This window comes from Salvelinus fontinalis, chromosome 13, assembly GCF_029448725.1.
Source record: "Salvelinus fontinalis isolate EN_2023a chromosome 13, ASM2944872v1, whole genome shotgun sequence".
Lineage (NCBI taxonomy): Eukaryota > Metazoa > Chordata > Actinopteri > Salmoniformes > Salmonidae > Salvelinus > Salvelinus fontinalis.
In genome coordinates this window covers 13256691-13270439 of record NC_074677.1, presented here as the reverse complement: position 1 = coordinate 13270439, position 13749 = coordinate 13256691, and the positions used below count along the sequence as shown (strand labels likewise).

Genomic DNA, 13749 nt, shown 5'->3' with positions numbered 1-13749 from the left:
ATAGTTTTTGCAAGTCGGTTAGGACATCTACTTTGTGCATGACACAAGTCATTTTTCCAACAATTGTTTACAGACAGATTATTTCACTTATAATTCACTGTATCACAATTCCAATTGGTCAGAAGTTTACATACACTAAGTTGACTGTGCCTTAAAACAGCTTGGAAAATTCCCTGAAAATTATGTCATGGCTTTAGAAGCTTCTGATAGGCTAATTGACATCATTGAGTCAATTGGAGGTGTACCTGTGGATGCATTTCAAGGCCTACCTTCAAACTCAGTGCCTCTTTGCTTGACATCATGGGAAAATCAAAATAAATCAGCCAAGACCTCAGGAAAATAATTGTAGACCTCGGCAAGTCTGGTTCATCCTTGGGAGCAATTTCCAAACTCCTGAAGGTACCAAGTTCATCTGTACAAACAATAGTACGCAAGTAGAAACACCATGGGACCACGCAGCCATCATAACGTGTTCTGTCTCCTAGAGATGAACGTACTTTGGTGCGAAAAGTGCAAATCAATCCCAGAACAACAGCAAAGGACCTTGTGAAGATGCTGGAGGAAACAGGTACAAAACGATCTATATCCACAGTAAAATGAGTCCTATATCGACATAGCTACTGCTCCAAAACCACCATTAAAAAGCCAGACTACGGTTTGCAACTGCACATGGGGACAAAGATCGTACTTTTTGGAGGAATGTCCTCTGGTCTGATGAAACAAAAATAGAACTGTTTGGCCATAATGACCGTCGTTATGTTTGGAGGAAAAAGGGGGGGGCTTGCAAGCTGAAGAACACCATCCCAACCGTGAAGCACGAGGGTGGCAGCATCATGTTGTGAGGGTGCTTTGCTGCAGGAGGGACTGGTGCACTTCACAAAATAGATGGCATCATGAGGAAGGAAAATTATGTGGATATATTCAAGCAACCTCTCAAGACATCAGTCAGGAAGTTAAAGCTTGGTTGCAAATGGGTCTTCCAAATGGACAATGACCCCAAGCATACTTCCAAAGTTGTGGCAAAATGGCTTAAGGACAACAAAGTCAAGGTATTGGAGTGGCCATCACCAAGCCCTGACCTCAATCCTATAGAACATTTGTGGACAGAACTGAAAAAGTGTGTGCGAGCAAGGAGGCTTACAAACCTGACTCAGTTACACCAGCTCTGTCAGGAGGAATGGGCCAAAATTCACCCAATTTATTGTGGGGAGCTTGTGGAATGTTACTCAAAACATTTGACCCAAGTTAAAGAATTTAAAGGCAATGCTACCAAATACTAATCGAGTGTATGTGAACTTCTGATCCACTGGGAATGTGATGAAAGAAATAAAAGCTGAAATAAATCATTCTGACATTTCACATTCTTTAAATAAAGTGGTGATCCTAGCTGACCTAAGACAGGGAATTTTTACTAGGATTAAATGTCAGGAATTGTGAAAATCTGAGTTTAAATGTATTTGGTTTATGTGTATGTAAACTTCCGACTTCAACTGTATAAAAATACAAACAGTAGGCAACATCATTATTTAGATTGCTGTCTGGCATTTTAATATATACACCTTCGCACATTTATTCTCACACCTGAACTCCTGATGAATATCAAAGTAAATGGCCAAATTAACCGCACTGTAAACATACATGGGCAGTTAAATTCAATCCAACTCATACAGCTGCATAGGCTACATAGTGGCATACAGACATACTGTATCTTATTTTCTGGTGGTCAAATTAAATTAGCAATGATTTGGATTTTACTGTAAAATACCAGGTAGACCCTGTTTAGGTCATATTGATCCAGTTTTCTGAGTAGGCCACTTGTGCGTGGGCAGTAGTTTAGCAGTTGCTGCGTCAACATATTCTAACGGCAGGTTTAACAGAATCCGTCCCTGACTCTGATGTTTCTATTATTATTTTTTGCTTCCAATAGTTTTACTCTTATAGATAATGTAGGGTCAAATTCAGTTTGTGCTGCATATGACCTCAGAGGTGCCCTAAACTGATGCTATAAATATTGATTATGACATTTCACATTTGATTCCAAATGCATAGAGTTTCTCAATAGAATTTTAAAAGGTCTTCACGTGTGTCTGCTGGTTTGTATCTATTTCTGTTTCCATTCATTGACATCATAGTTTTAGTTCTCTTCCACAACAGGCAGGCTTTCTCAGTGGTGATAGGACGTAGGGTTCCATGTGCGATACCACGACCTGTAACGCAAAGATAACAGGTTCATCTCTCATCTGTACAATACCATGTTGCCAATACAGTGTTAGACTAATCTTTTGTGTATCTCCCAAATGGCACCCTATTCCCCATGTAGTGCACTACTTTTGTCCAGGGCCCATAGGGCTCGTGTGAAAAGTAGTGCACTATATAGGTAATGTGGTGCCATTTGGGATATAGACACTGTTCACATGTCCTTGGCTGTGGTGAGCAAGTGTCCCTTACCCTGGTGAGCTGAAGGACTGGTTGACCTGAGAGGTCAGAGCAGCGGAGCCAGACCGGAGTGTTCCAGGCGAAGGCCCACGGCTAGGACTATTGGGAGAGGAACTCGATGACACTAGAGTACAGAAGAATACACTCAATTTAACATGCACACTGATTTCACAAGAAAGCTTGAAACTTCATACAGTGAGTTTCATATGGAGGAAGGTTTTATAGGTTTGATTTCTCACACTGTGTCGATTTCACAGAAAATGTCTCTATGCCATTTACTTTTTCTTAAATACAGGCCTTAAGTACTACAGACTATATGAAGTAGTCTTAAATACAGATCTTAAGTACTACAGACTATGTGAAATAGTCTTAAATACAGGTCTTAAGTACTACAGACTATATGGAGTAGTCTTAAATACAGGTTTTAAGTACTACAGACTATGTGGAGTAGTCTTAAATACAGATTATCAAGTACATATGGTTACACTTGCCTCCTGAAGCAGGAGGGCTGTATGATCTGGACGTGGATGCCTGAAACAACAGTTACATGATGGCTGGTGAGACAAAACACAAGACAATGTACTGAAAATGTGTTGTAGCGTAACTATGCATTACTATCACACTACTCTTTCATTACACAACTCTTATCATAACAATGAACATTTGAAAATATACTTTCAAACTGACTTGAAAATAGAGAGCTACTGTACGTATTCAGAGCTGGCCATTTCACCATCAGGAAGAAACATGTGTAATTTAACCCAAAACGTTATAACTGAGAGATTTAAGGCTAACCATTCTGGAGTTGAAGTTGTGTGATTTCATTGGTGAGGTGGACACGGGGCAGTAGATCCTCTTCTGTTTCTGTCTGCGGTTACAGAACCACACCCGCACCACCTCCTTCTCCATAGACAGCTGCTCTGAGATCAGCATGATCTCCTCCGAGTTAGGCTTGGGGTTCTGAATAGGAATATTGGTATTAGGTGGTATAAGCATGCATGAGGCTTTATAATGTCTTGTAATAAGGCATATAATATGTAACTGCTCTGAAATCAATGTGATCTCCTCCGAGATGGGCTTGGGGTTCTAAAAATAAACGTTGGTAGCTAACACTGTAAAGCCTGCAGACATAATGCTTATTACTTGTTATAAGCATGCATGAGCCTTTATAATGTCTTAAAATAAGCCATATCATATGTGTCAGCATTGCAACTAACTCAAAATGGTTGCTATGTAGTCACTCAAGTGTCACAACAATGTGCATTATGGTGGATTGTTTTGCTCCCTGGAAAGCATGGAAAAGTGCTTTTAAATACGACTTATATCAACAGTTCCAAAATTATTTTCAGCATTTATGATTGGAAATGCAGGGGACAATATTAAAGGACAGACAGAGTTAACTCACGTCAAGGAAGCGTTTCTCCAGGGTGAGCTTTATGTTGGTTTCGATGCTTGTCCTCTTTTTTCTTTTCCTTCCATAGCCTTCCATCAGGGGGGGTAGAGAGACAGCATTGCTCATAGAGTCAGAGGGGCAATTCTCTGATTTGGAAAGAGCATGAACATGACTTACCAACGTACATTTCCTCTAAAATACATTTCCAGCCAATATAGCAAAATAAATATCCCCTTGACATAGAAATAGTGGGTAAAGACATGCAATGGCACATGATGTAAATGACTGAGAAATACCAAACCATCTACAAAATATACAGTGTACAAAACATTAGGAACACCTGCTCTTTCCATGACATAGACTGACCGACCAAGTTAATCCAGGTGAAAGCTATGATCCCTTATTGATGTCACCTGTTAAATCCACATCAATCAGTGCAGATGAATGAGATGAGAGAGTTAAATAATGATTTTAAAGCTTTGAGACAATTGAGACATGGATTATGTATGCATACCATTCAGAGGGTGAATGGGCAAGACAAAATATTAAAGTGCCTTTGAACAGGGTATGGTAGTAGGTGTCAGGCACACAGGTTTGAGTGTGTCAAGAACTGCATCGTTGCTGGGTTTTTCATGCTCAACAGTTTCCCATGTGTATCAAGAATGGTCCACCACCCAAAGGACATACAGCCAACTGACACAACTGTGGGAAGCATTGGAGTCAACATGGGCCAGCATCCCTGTGAAATGCTTTCGACACCTTGTACAGTCTATGCCCCAACGAATTGAGGCTGTTCTGAGGGCAAAAGCGAAGGTGCAACTCAATATTAGGAAGGTGTTACTAATGTTTGGTATACTCAGTGTATTGTTATACTGTATAGTACCTGCGTCACTCAGCCACTTCTCAAGTAGAGGCTTCAGCTTGCACATGTTCTTGAAGCTTAGGTTGAGGGCCTCGAAGCGGGAGATGGTGGTCTGGCTGAAGTCATTCCCATACAGCTTCCCCATAGCCAGGCCTACATCACCCTGATACACACACAGTGAACACATTTGAATCTGTTTACGGCAAACTTTCAAATTATAATCTCGTTTCAATCTACATCATGAATTCAATACCTGTATTACATTATTAATCTCCTTCAAGTATGTTGACTGCAGAAATGTTAAGTCACTTCACTCCTGCCTTTGCGCTATGTGTGTTTCAACAGTTAAATGATATCAGAATGAGCAAATACACCAAGTACAGAAGATAGGTGGCATATCAGTAATCAGAGCCAGTGGCGGTAGCTTCAAGGTTAGAGAGGAGTGCCAGTAACTGAAGGGTTGCCATTTCAAATCCCAGGACTGACAGGAAAATATCTGGTGGGATTGAGAATCACAATAATAGGTGCCATATATTGCCATTGTGCAAGACATTTAACCCCTAACCTGTTCAAGAGGCGCTGTTCTGTGGCATCTAGACACTTTTGTTAGTGTATCAGTATTTGTGGTGTCTGGGGGGTTGGGAAAAAACATAAAACGGCAGAAAGATAAAGTTGTATTGTATTTTGAGCCAGTGGCCCTCTGTACCTGGGTAAAGCCCAGTTTGATGCGTCTCTGTTTGAAGGCCTTGGCAAACTGTTCCAACTCCTCCAGGTCACTGGCCTCGTCCTGCTGGGGGGGGCCCATGTGTTTGGGGACCTGCAGGTGGGACATGTCCAGGTGGCTTTCCATGGACGACGACGTCAGGCCCGACCGACTCATGGCCTTTAGGGAACACAGTGGTGAGGAGGAATACTGTTAAATGGGTGCCGAAAGTAATTGTGTTTTTATGTTTAGCCATGTGAAAAAATTAGCAGTGTTAGAAACCTTGTTCATGCAGAAATGGAATATGTTTGTGTCTTATGCAAATTTCTTTCTTCATAATTCCTCATATTAACGTATTTGACTGATGTCATTGAAAGTTCTATGATAAATCCTTATCCCTCTCAGAGTCTGTCCTGTAAAGGGTTAATTCTGTTATCAAGTTCAAGGACCCGGATGCATGACCTGTAGTGTTGCCCTATTGTCTTCTCAGTAAACATGATAACTTTACTTACATTTCTCTGCCTCATACATATAGCTAATCATGTCAACTGGTGTAAGAAGTGGGATTTTTACCTGAGGTGTCAATGCTAACCCAGGCTGGTGCTGGAGGAGGCCTGACTGGCTCTGGGTGGGAAAGCTGAGGAGGTTCTGCTGCAGAAGTGCTACACGGGGGGAAAAAAAGACTAATTAATACAATTTGTTTAGAGAAGTATCATAGATATTGTAACTTTCACACTTCCCACATTTTTCAGAAATCCTGTTTGAAGGATTCCCAGTTGGAGGATTCTCTCCCTGCTTATTCTCTCCTGATTTCGGGAGTCCTCAAACTGGTGTAGCCTGTGACTTTTGGGAAAGTTTCCAGAATATTACAACCCTTTCATTTGATTGTTCATGTGTACCTTGGTGCCCCGTGTGTTGTGTCTGTGAGAGGAGGAAGGAGGATGGAGGTGAGAGGTGGTGAGAGCCTGGCATAAGCACCAACTGCTGCATGGTGTGTAGGGAGGAGAGCTCCTGTTGAAACAACAGAAATACAATCTTAGATTTTTCATTTATTTAACCTTTATTTATCCAGGTGAGTTGTTGAGATACAATCTCTTTCGCAGGAGAGATCTGGATCTAAACCAAAAAACAACCATCCAAATGCTCTCATTACAGAATGACAGTTTTCTCCCATTCTTAGAAAATTATAAATAATTATAGCTTGGCATGACATTAAACATGGGGCCAGGGGCTGTACATATCAAACACATTAGGGTAGGAGTGCTGATCTAGGATCAGGTCCCCCCCATTCATATAATCATATTAATTATTAACTTAAAGGCCTCTATATTAAGGCAGAAGATGAGTGACCTACCCCTGATAGCTGGCCACCAGATATTGGGGCTCCTTGTGTCAGGTGACATGTCTTGTGTGATAAGACAGAATGGGGAGAGTCATTGAGGACCTCTGTCTTGATCTGGAAACCAATCACATCACAATATTACTCACTTTTCTATTCCTACTTTTTGATGTTGCAATTGTCTTTCGAAGAATAACAGTACATAAACACGGTCTTGTCGTTTTCACTGGAAATGTGGATATCAATTGTGTGTGACCAATTGACATAGAACAACCAGGCTGACATTTGGTCTATCTTGTCATCAACAGTATCAATGTTATTCCGACTCCGATCCTCCAGTATCCCCAACAGCCCAACTCCGATCCTCCAGTACCCCCAACAGCCCAACTCCAGTCCTCCAGTATCCCCAACAGCCCATCTCCAGTCCTCTAGTATCCCCAACAGCCCATCTCCAGTCCTCCAGTATCCCCAACAGCCCATCTCCAGTCCTCCAGTATCCCCAACAGCCCATCTCCAGTCCTCCAGTATCCCCAACAGCCCATCTCCAGTCCTCTAGTATCCCCAACAGCCCATCTCCAGTCCTCTAGTATCCCCAACAGCCCATCTCCAGTCCTCTAGTATCCCCAACAGCCCATCTCCAGTCCTCTAGTATCCCCAACAGCCCATCTCCAGTCCTCTAGTATCCCCAACAGCCCATCTCCAGTCCTCTAGTATCCCCAACAGCCCATCTCCAGTCCTCTAGTATCCCCAACAGCCCATCTCCAGTCCTCTAGTATCCCCAACAGCCCATCTCCAGTCCTCCAGTACCCCCAACAGCCCAACTCCAGTCCTCCAGTCCCTCCAACAGCACACTTTTTTTTTGTAGCCCCGAACAAACACACCTGATTTAATTAATTGAGGGCTTGATGATTAGTTGACGAGTTTAATCAGGAGCTACAATAGAAATGCATACTGTTAGGGGTACTTGAGGACTGGAGTTGGGAAACTGTGTGTGTGCGCGTGTGTGTGTGCGTATGTGTGCTCCTTGACCGGTTGGGTTAGGCTGCAGGACTTGTTAAACAAGATACAAACTCTGATAAACACCCTCCCCTCAGGCAGTGTAGTATGCAAATAACCCCCAGGACTAAAACAATAAACCTCCCTTTAACAATCTCCCACTGCCAAATGGATAGACATAGTTTAGGAATAACTAAACTAAGATAATAGGTTTTAAGGTATATAAAGAGTTTTGAGGTATATAAAGAGTGGTGTGAAAAAATGTCATGATCTTAGTGGAACTGTCCAGCACACTTACAATAAGTGGTACTGAGTTCATGTAATATGACACTAGATGTTCTTATTACAGGATTTCCACAGACTAGAGTACATGACTTTCAGTATTGACAGACATCACAATCAATATTTTTGTTACACGTACAAGACCAATCTTATTTACAATGACGGCCTACCCCCAGCCATACCCTAAACCGGAAGACGCCGGGCCAATTGTGCGCTGCCCTATGGGACTCCCAATGACGGCCGGTTGTGACACATCCTGCAATCGAACCAGGGTCTGTAGTGACGCCTCTAGCACTGCGATGCAGCACGTTAGACCGCTGTGCCACAAGGGAGCCCATGTGGTATGAAGTAAAAACCATTTAAAAAAATATATAAAATAAATGATAAACATAGTTTTCCTGTAATGTCCTACTATGTATTCTCTAAGATTTTGTTCTTAACTGACTTGCCTAATTAAATAAAGATTAAATTAAAAATTAAAAAAGTTGTTCACAGTTCAATTCATTGGATAATCTGAAGTTAAATTACATGTGTATTCTATACTCACTTGTCTGGTGAAGTCAATTCCATTTTGTTCATTGTCTGTAGGAGAAAGTAAATATAAATGATTAAACAGTCATAAATTACAATGTCATACCTATCCCCAAGCATATTAGGGCCACATTGTGGTTTTCTGTTTATTAGAATAGGCCTACACCTGAAGTAGCGCTCTGGATAACATTATGGAGGATTTCTGATAATTAAGATACAAAACTCAATAATAGGCAAATTGCTAACACTTTATAATAACTTTCATGAATAAGGCACAAATGCTTGTAAATGTTTATAAATAGTTGCTAAATTATCATACATTTTTTAAATGATTATAAATTGTAATGCTCATAATACTTATAATTGTTAATACATGTTTACAAATGATGTAATAGTTTATGCATTTTATTTCACGAAAGTTATTATGAAGTGTTACAGACAAACCACATATCGAGACGCCATGCCCACTGAAACTGAGAAGCCCTTGTGCCTCACAAGTGTGTCCTCAATTTGTAGGATAAAAATACACAAGATGTAGTTTATTTAGACAGTTTCTTGGCACTGACCATATATATCCTCATCAGGGATATAGTGTAAAAAAATCCAACACAGCCATATCGATGATTCACCACCATATGGAGTGAATGATTACAAATGTTATGATCACATTAACCCTTTTAAGATACTGGCACCCTCCCTACAACACAACGATGCCATACGAGACAGAGAGTTCAAAGGTCTGCTGTGTCAGGTAATCTTCCCTCATTTGAATTTCAAATAGGACCTCTGGGAGTTTGCGGCGAGTGATGTGCCTGCTCGACCCACAGTATGGAAATCTCCCCCCCACCCCCAGGCCAAACTTCCAGTATGGAAATTATGGTGCCATGCAAATCAGCTGCGTAGCCTTGACAACCTTTTCAGGCCTTTCCATTGTAATGTTTACAGACCCCCAGGTGCACTACACATTGACTAACTCTAAACCCAGTACTATAATGGAACTGGGATAGCATTGGCAACACAGGATAGAACAAAACTTTGAACAATATGTATACTGTATTATTATTATTGTACTATCGTATTATACAGAATTGTCTGGCAGCATCCAAGTCCCCTTATGTCAGTTCAATCTCATTTTAACATCGGAAGGCTGGGGTTGATCACGTTCTGCATTTGGTTCCTTCGCAACTTCGCAATAATTAATTCCAAAAGCGTTGATAAAAAGTATCTTCTGATTTTGTTTCCCGTAATATACAGTACCATGGTTGATAATGGTCCAGGATCGGGAGACAGACGCAGAAGGATCGGGAGACAGACGCAGAAGAATCGGGAGACAGACGCAGGAATGCGTAATAGGGTTTTTTATTTACCCAAATTACTGCGTGTCATGTAAAGGTGGACCGGCACGGGGACGAAGACCAAACAAACACTATACAAAACACAGGGTTGAAACCAAAACAAAAGAGCGAGGAGTACCTCGAATAATTAACCAACAGACATTGTAACAATAATCAACAGAACAATGGTAAACCAAGGACACACTTATACAATTATTAATCACTGGGAATAGTGGTCAGGTGTGCGTAATGAAAGTTCCGGAGGGATCCGTGACAGTACCCCCGCTGACGCGCTGCTAATGCAGCGCAATGACTCGAGGATGATCACAGGAACGCAGTGCGGGTCGTTCAGGACCTGATGAAACTGCCGAAGTTGCGTTGTCGTCGGACGGGCCAGTTGCCACTGCCAAAGTTGTGTGAGCGTAGGTTGGACCAGTAGCAGTGACAGTAGGACGGACCGGTTGTGGCAGTGCGGGATGGACCAGTAGCAGCTTCTTCAGACGGGCCATTCCCGCTGTCTTCCTTAATGGTCTATTATTCTGTCACGCTGGTATAAAGGGTCGGGAGACAGGCGCAGGAATGCGTAATTGTTTTTTTTATTTCATGTAGTTCTATGTACTTTTGTGTGGCTATGATTTGTTAATGGACCGTATATGGCGCTCCATCGCTCTTTTTGCATGAAGTGTATAAGGCCCTTTAGAGCCTTAGACCAGCCCAGGCCACTGCCTGCATTATTCTAACCTTTATCCCGAAGAGACCATTAACCTTTAGTGGCTCTCTGGATAGTGCTTTCAAATGTGCATTTGATTTGCACAGCAGCATATTCTAGATGACCAGAATAGTCTGTCTGGTTGCATGCTCTTGATGACTACTCAGACAGGTTTTCAGTCTAAACTGAACGGATCATGCCAAGGGACTGCCAGTTTCTGAGTCAAGTGTCAACACCTTCCATCAAGGATACACTGCTATGGAAATCAAATGCACCTCAGAGCGATATCTGGAAAGCCACTTTCTGCAAATAATCATTATAATTATACAATAAAAAATATATTGATAACTCAGCAAATAGACTCTTAATTCAGTTTCTGGAAAGAATGTCTTCAAAAGATTAAGGTTGTAATACATCATACAATATCAATTGGCTTAGGGGACATCTTCTCAAAGGGCCAATTTTTTTATTGAACCTTTATTTACCTAGGCAAGTCAGTTAAGAACAAATTCTTATTTACAATGACGGCCTACCAGAGCTAAACCCGGACGACACTGGGCCAATTGTGCATCGCCCAATGGGACTCCCAATCACGGTCAGTTGTGACACCTCTAGCACTGAGATGCAGTGCCTTAGACCGCTGCGCCACTTGGGAACATATACAGAACTCTCTTTCTGACCTATATTTCATGCAGACCTTTCATTCACTTTTCAATTAGGGAGTCAAGTTGTTAGTTTAATTTTGGTTAATTTGTGTTGAAAATAACACACTAAAACAATGAACTGCAAGCTGTGTGAAAAGATGCATGATATCATTGCTGTCAGGGTAAAAGTATTGTGATCATTTCCTCTCTGACCTGATGGTCTTGCATCGTGTTGTGGCTATTAATGTTAGATTATATGAACTCATATCTGGTGTGATCGTTAGTAGGATCCTTTGAGGTGAAATTGATTGAACATAAAAGGTTAAGGCACCCAGCTGCTGCTGCACTCTGACTTGAAGTTTACTCAACTCTGGGGCAGGAAAGTTCTACTAACATTAATTCCTACATTTGGCAAAGTTTTAATTCAGAATGTTTTCAAATTCTCCCAATTTTAAGTCCAGCCAATTTGGACATGTAACGTATTTGGACTTTTTCCAAGTTGTATGTTTTACAGTGATTTGCTTGAATGATAGCTGAGGCAAATGCATGATGGAACTTTAAAAGCCTATTTTGTCAGATTTTGACAAAAAAAAAAAAAAACTTCCATACACTATGCTGCTCTATCTGAATCCAAGTTCCACATTTTCATTTAGTTTGTTCTGTATTTTACCACCTCATCCATGTCACCTAGGGCTGTGGCAACTTCTCTGCAAACAGCTTGAGGTACACACATTACATCCTGGTTGAGCCGCCAACCAACAGAATCAACACATCCAGTTTTAGAAACACTTTCAGAAACACTTATTCCAGTTGTTGTTGGGGGGAGATGTTGGCTGTTGATAAGGTACTTTCAATCAGAAAGATTATACAGAGAAAAAGTAATTCACTATTCACACTGTGGTAATCAACACACCCTAATGGCCCACTTATCAGCAAAGGACTGTACAAGAAATGTTGAAACACATTTACAGTGTTATTGATAAATACAGCATGTAGCGATCAAAACAAATGTCCAGACACACCATAACTTCAGAAATAAGCTTTCCGAAATAATAAACAACCATAGCAATGTGAAACTGTCAGCCTGGAGGCTCCACATACTCTTGCATCCAAAATCCATGACAACATTTGAGTAAGAAAAGCACACACACTAAAACATTTCCTGTCAACAATTAGTGTATAATATTCAATGTTATTGGGGGTGTTCTGTTTCAGTAAATGTGTCTGTTTCAGTTAATCATTTCAATTAAAAAAGCTAAATTAGCTATTTTTCAGTGCAAATCTGTATGTAAGTCTGCACCACAGATCCAGGGATATTAAGCACACAATGATTCCTCAGAGATATTATGTAATTAAAAAGTAATAAATAATAACAAAATCATATTGTGCTACTAAAAGCTATCAAATAAAGAAACGTTGAAATGAAACGTTTGTAGGGTAATCTTAACATAAGAATAAGCAGAAATGTCTTTCTGTAAGTTTATTTTGTTTTCAACACCACTATCACCAAGAAATACATTTAGCAGGTGCGATGGAGGAGAAAAGTAAACATCATTTTCCAAGATATATGTCATCATAATTTTTTCTGATATGCCTGACAAGAGATAACGACAAACTGACAAATGAAAAGTAGACATTGAAAGGTGAAACATCCTTACCTGCTTGTTCATGGTGAGCCTCTGAGTGTTCCACCCCGTCTGTGCTCATCTTAATATCTGTAAATGATAAATACTGCTGATTTTCCTAAAGGACTGGACCTTCACTAGGACAATGCAGCACTCAGCTCTACCAGTAAAATGATCTTGAGGTTATTCTAATGCGGCGTACTTTCAAATTTTCTCCCACATGTGATTGCTGTTATAATATTCATAAGTTGGAGGGTATCCCCATTCAGTATTCAGCACAGTTGCTCCAGCTCTCCTCCCTATCTGAACTCAGTCAAAACCAGATGGATCAAGTCAACAGACACTCACAAAGTTTGGTGAAATGGCTTAACATTTTTTTACTTTATATTACATTGAATATAAGAATTTAAAACGTGAACAGGTAATTTATAAATGTTTTATTTAAAAAATATATATATAAATTACTTACCTGGATTTAACAATTGTTCCACTCACCGGTTTAGATAGCACTATGTGAATATGTCCCTTTTGTCTCTAAAAAGATGCTGGTATTGGGATGGAAATGTATAATATCTACTAGTGGTCATCTGCATTTACCTAAGTGGGTTAGTGGAGGAAAATGCACCTTTTTCAGTACCCCACACAGGCAGATAGAGAGTCATTTGCATAAGTCTCTCGGTGTGTCCTATCCAGTCTCGTTTTTTTTTTGCATAAAACAACAATGGGTTGACTGCGAACTTAGAAAAGTTGCTTTGCAGTGTATGTGTTTGTATAAAGAGATGAATAAGCGGACAGCATTTTGCGCTAATAACTTAGCATCAAATCAGGACAAATTGTGGAGAGAATAATAAGCTTTACATCATAGTTATTTGTTACTGTGGAACAAGATTGAAAT

General features: G+C 40.5%; 1 protein-coding gene across 1 annotated transcript; it reads right to left on the bottom strand.

The window, feature by feature from the left end:
- Positions 1-1544: 1544 nt before the first annotated feature.
- Positions 1545-12984, bottom strand: pou2f3 (POU class 2 homeobox 3). The gene is made up of 12 exons (XM_055941785.1): positions 12888-12984; positions 8559-8593; positions 6749-6850; positions 6294-6405; positions 5968-6056; positions 5398-5574; positions 4713-4854; positions 3842-3975; positions 3232-3396; positions 2922-2967; positions 2449-2560; positions 1545-2207 (listed from the first exon to the last, which is right to left on the bottom strand). The coding sequence occupies exons 1-12, from the start codon at positions 12934-12936 to the stop codon at positions 2165-2167; spliced, it is 1206 nt and encodes a 401-aa protein (XP_055797760.1). The 5' UTR covers positions 12937-12984; the 3' UTR covers positions 1545-2164.
- Between the last annotated feature and the right edge of the window lie 765 nt (positions 12985-13749).

Excerpts from the sequence above, each read along its gene's own strand:
- pou2f3 (XM_055941785.1), bottom strand. The coding sequence starts at position 12,936 with ATGAGCACAGACGGGGTGGAACACTCAGAGGCTCACCATGAACAAGCA. Across the intron at positions 6,406-6,748 it reads CTGGTGGCCAGCTATCAGGG|GAGCTCTCCTCCCTACACAC; the intron begins GTAGGTCACTCA and ends TTGTTTCAACAG. Across the intron at positions 2,968-3,231 it reads ACAACTTCAACTCCAGAATG|GCATCCACGTCCAGATCATA; the intron begins GTTAGCCTTAAA and ends CTGTTGTTTCAG.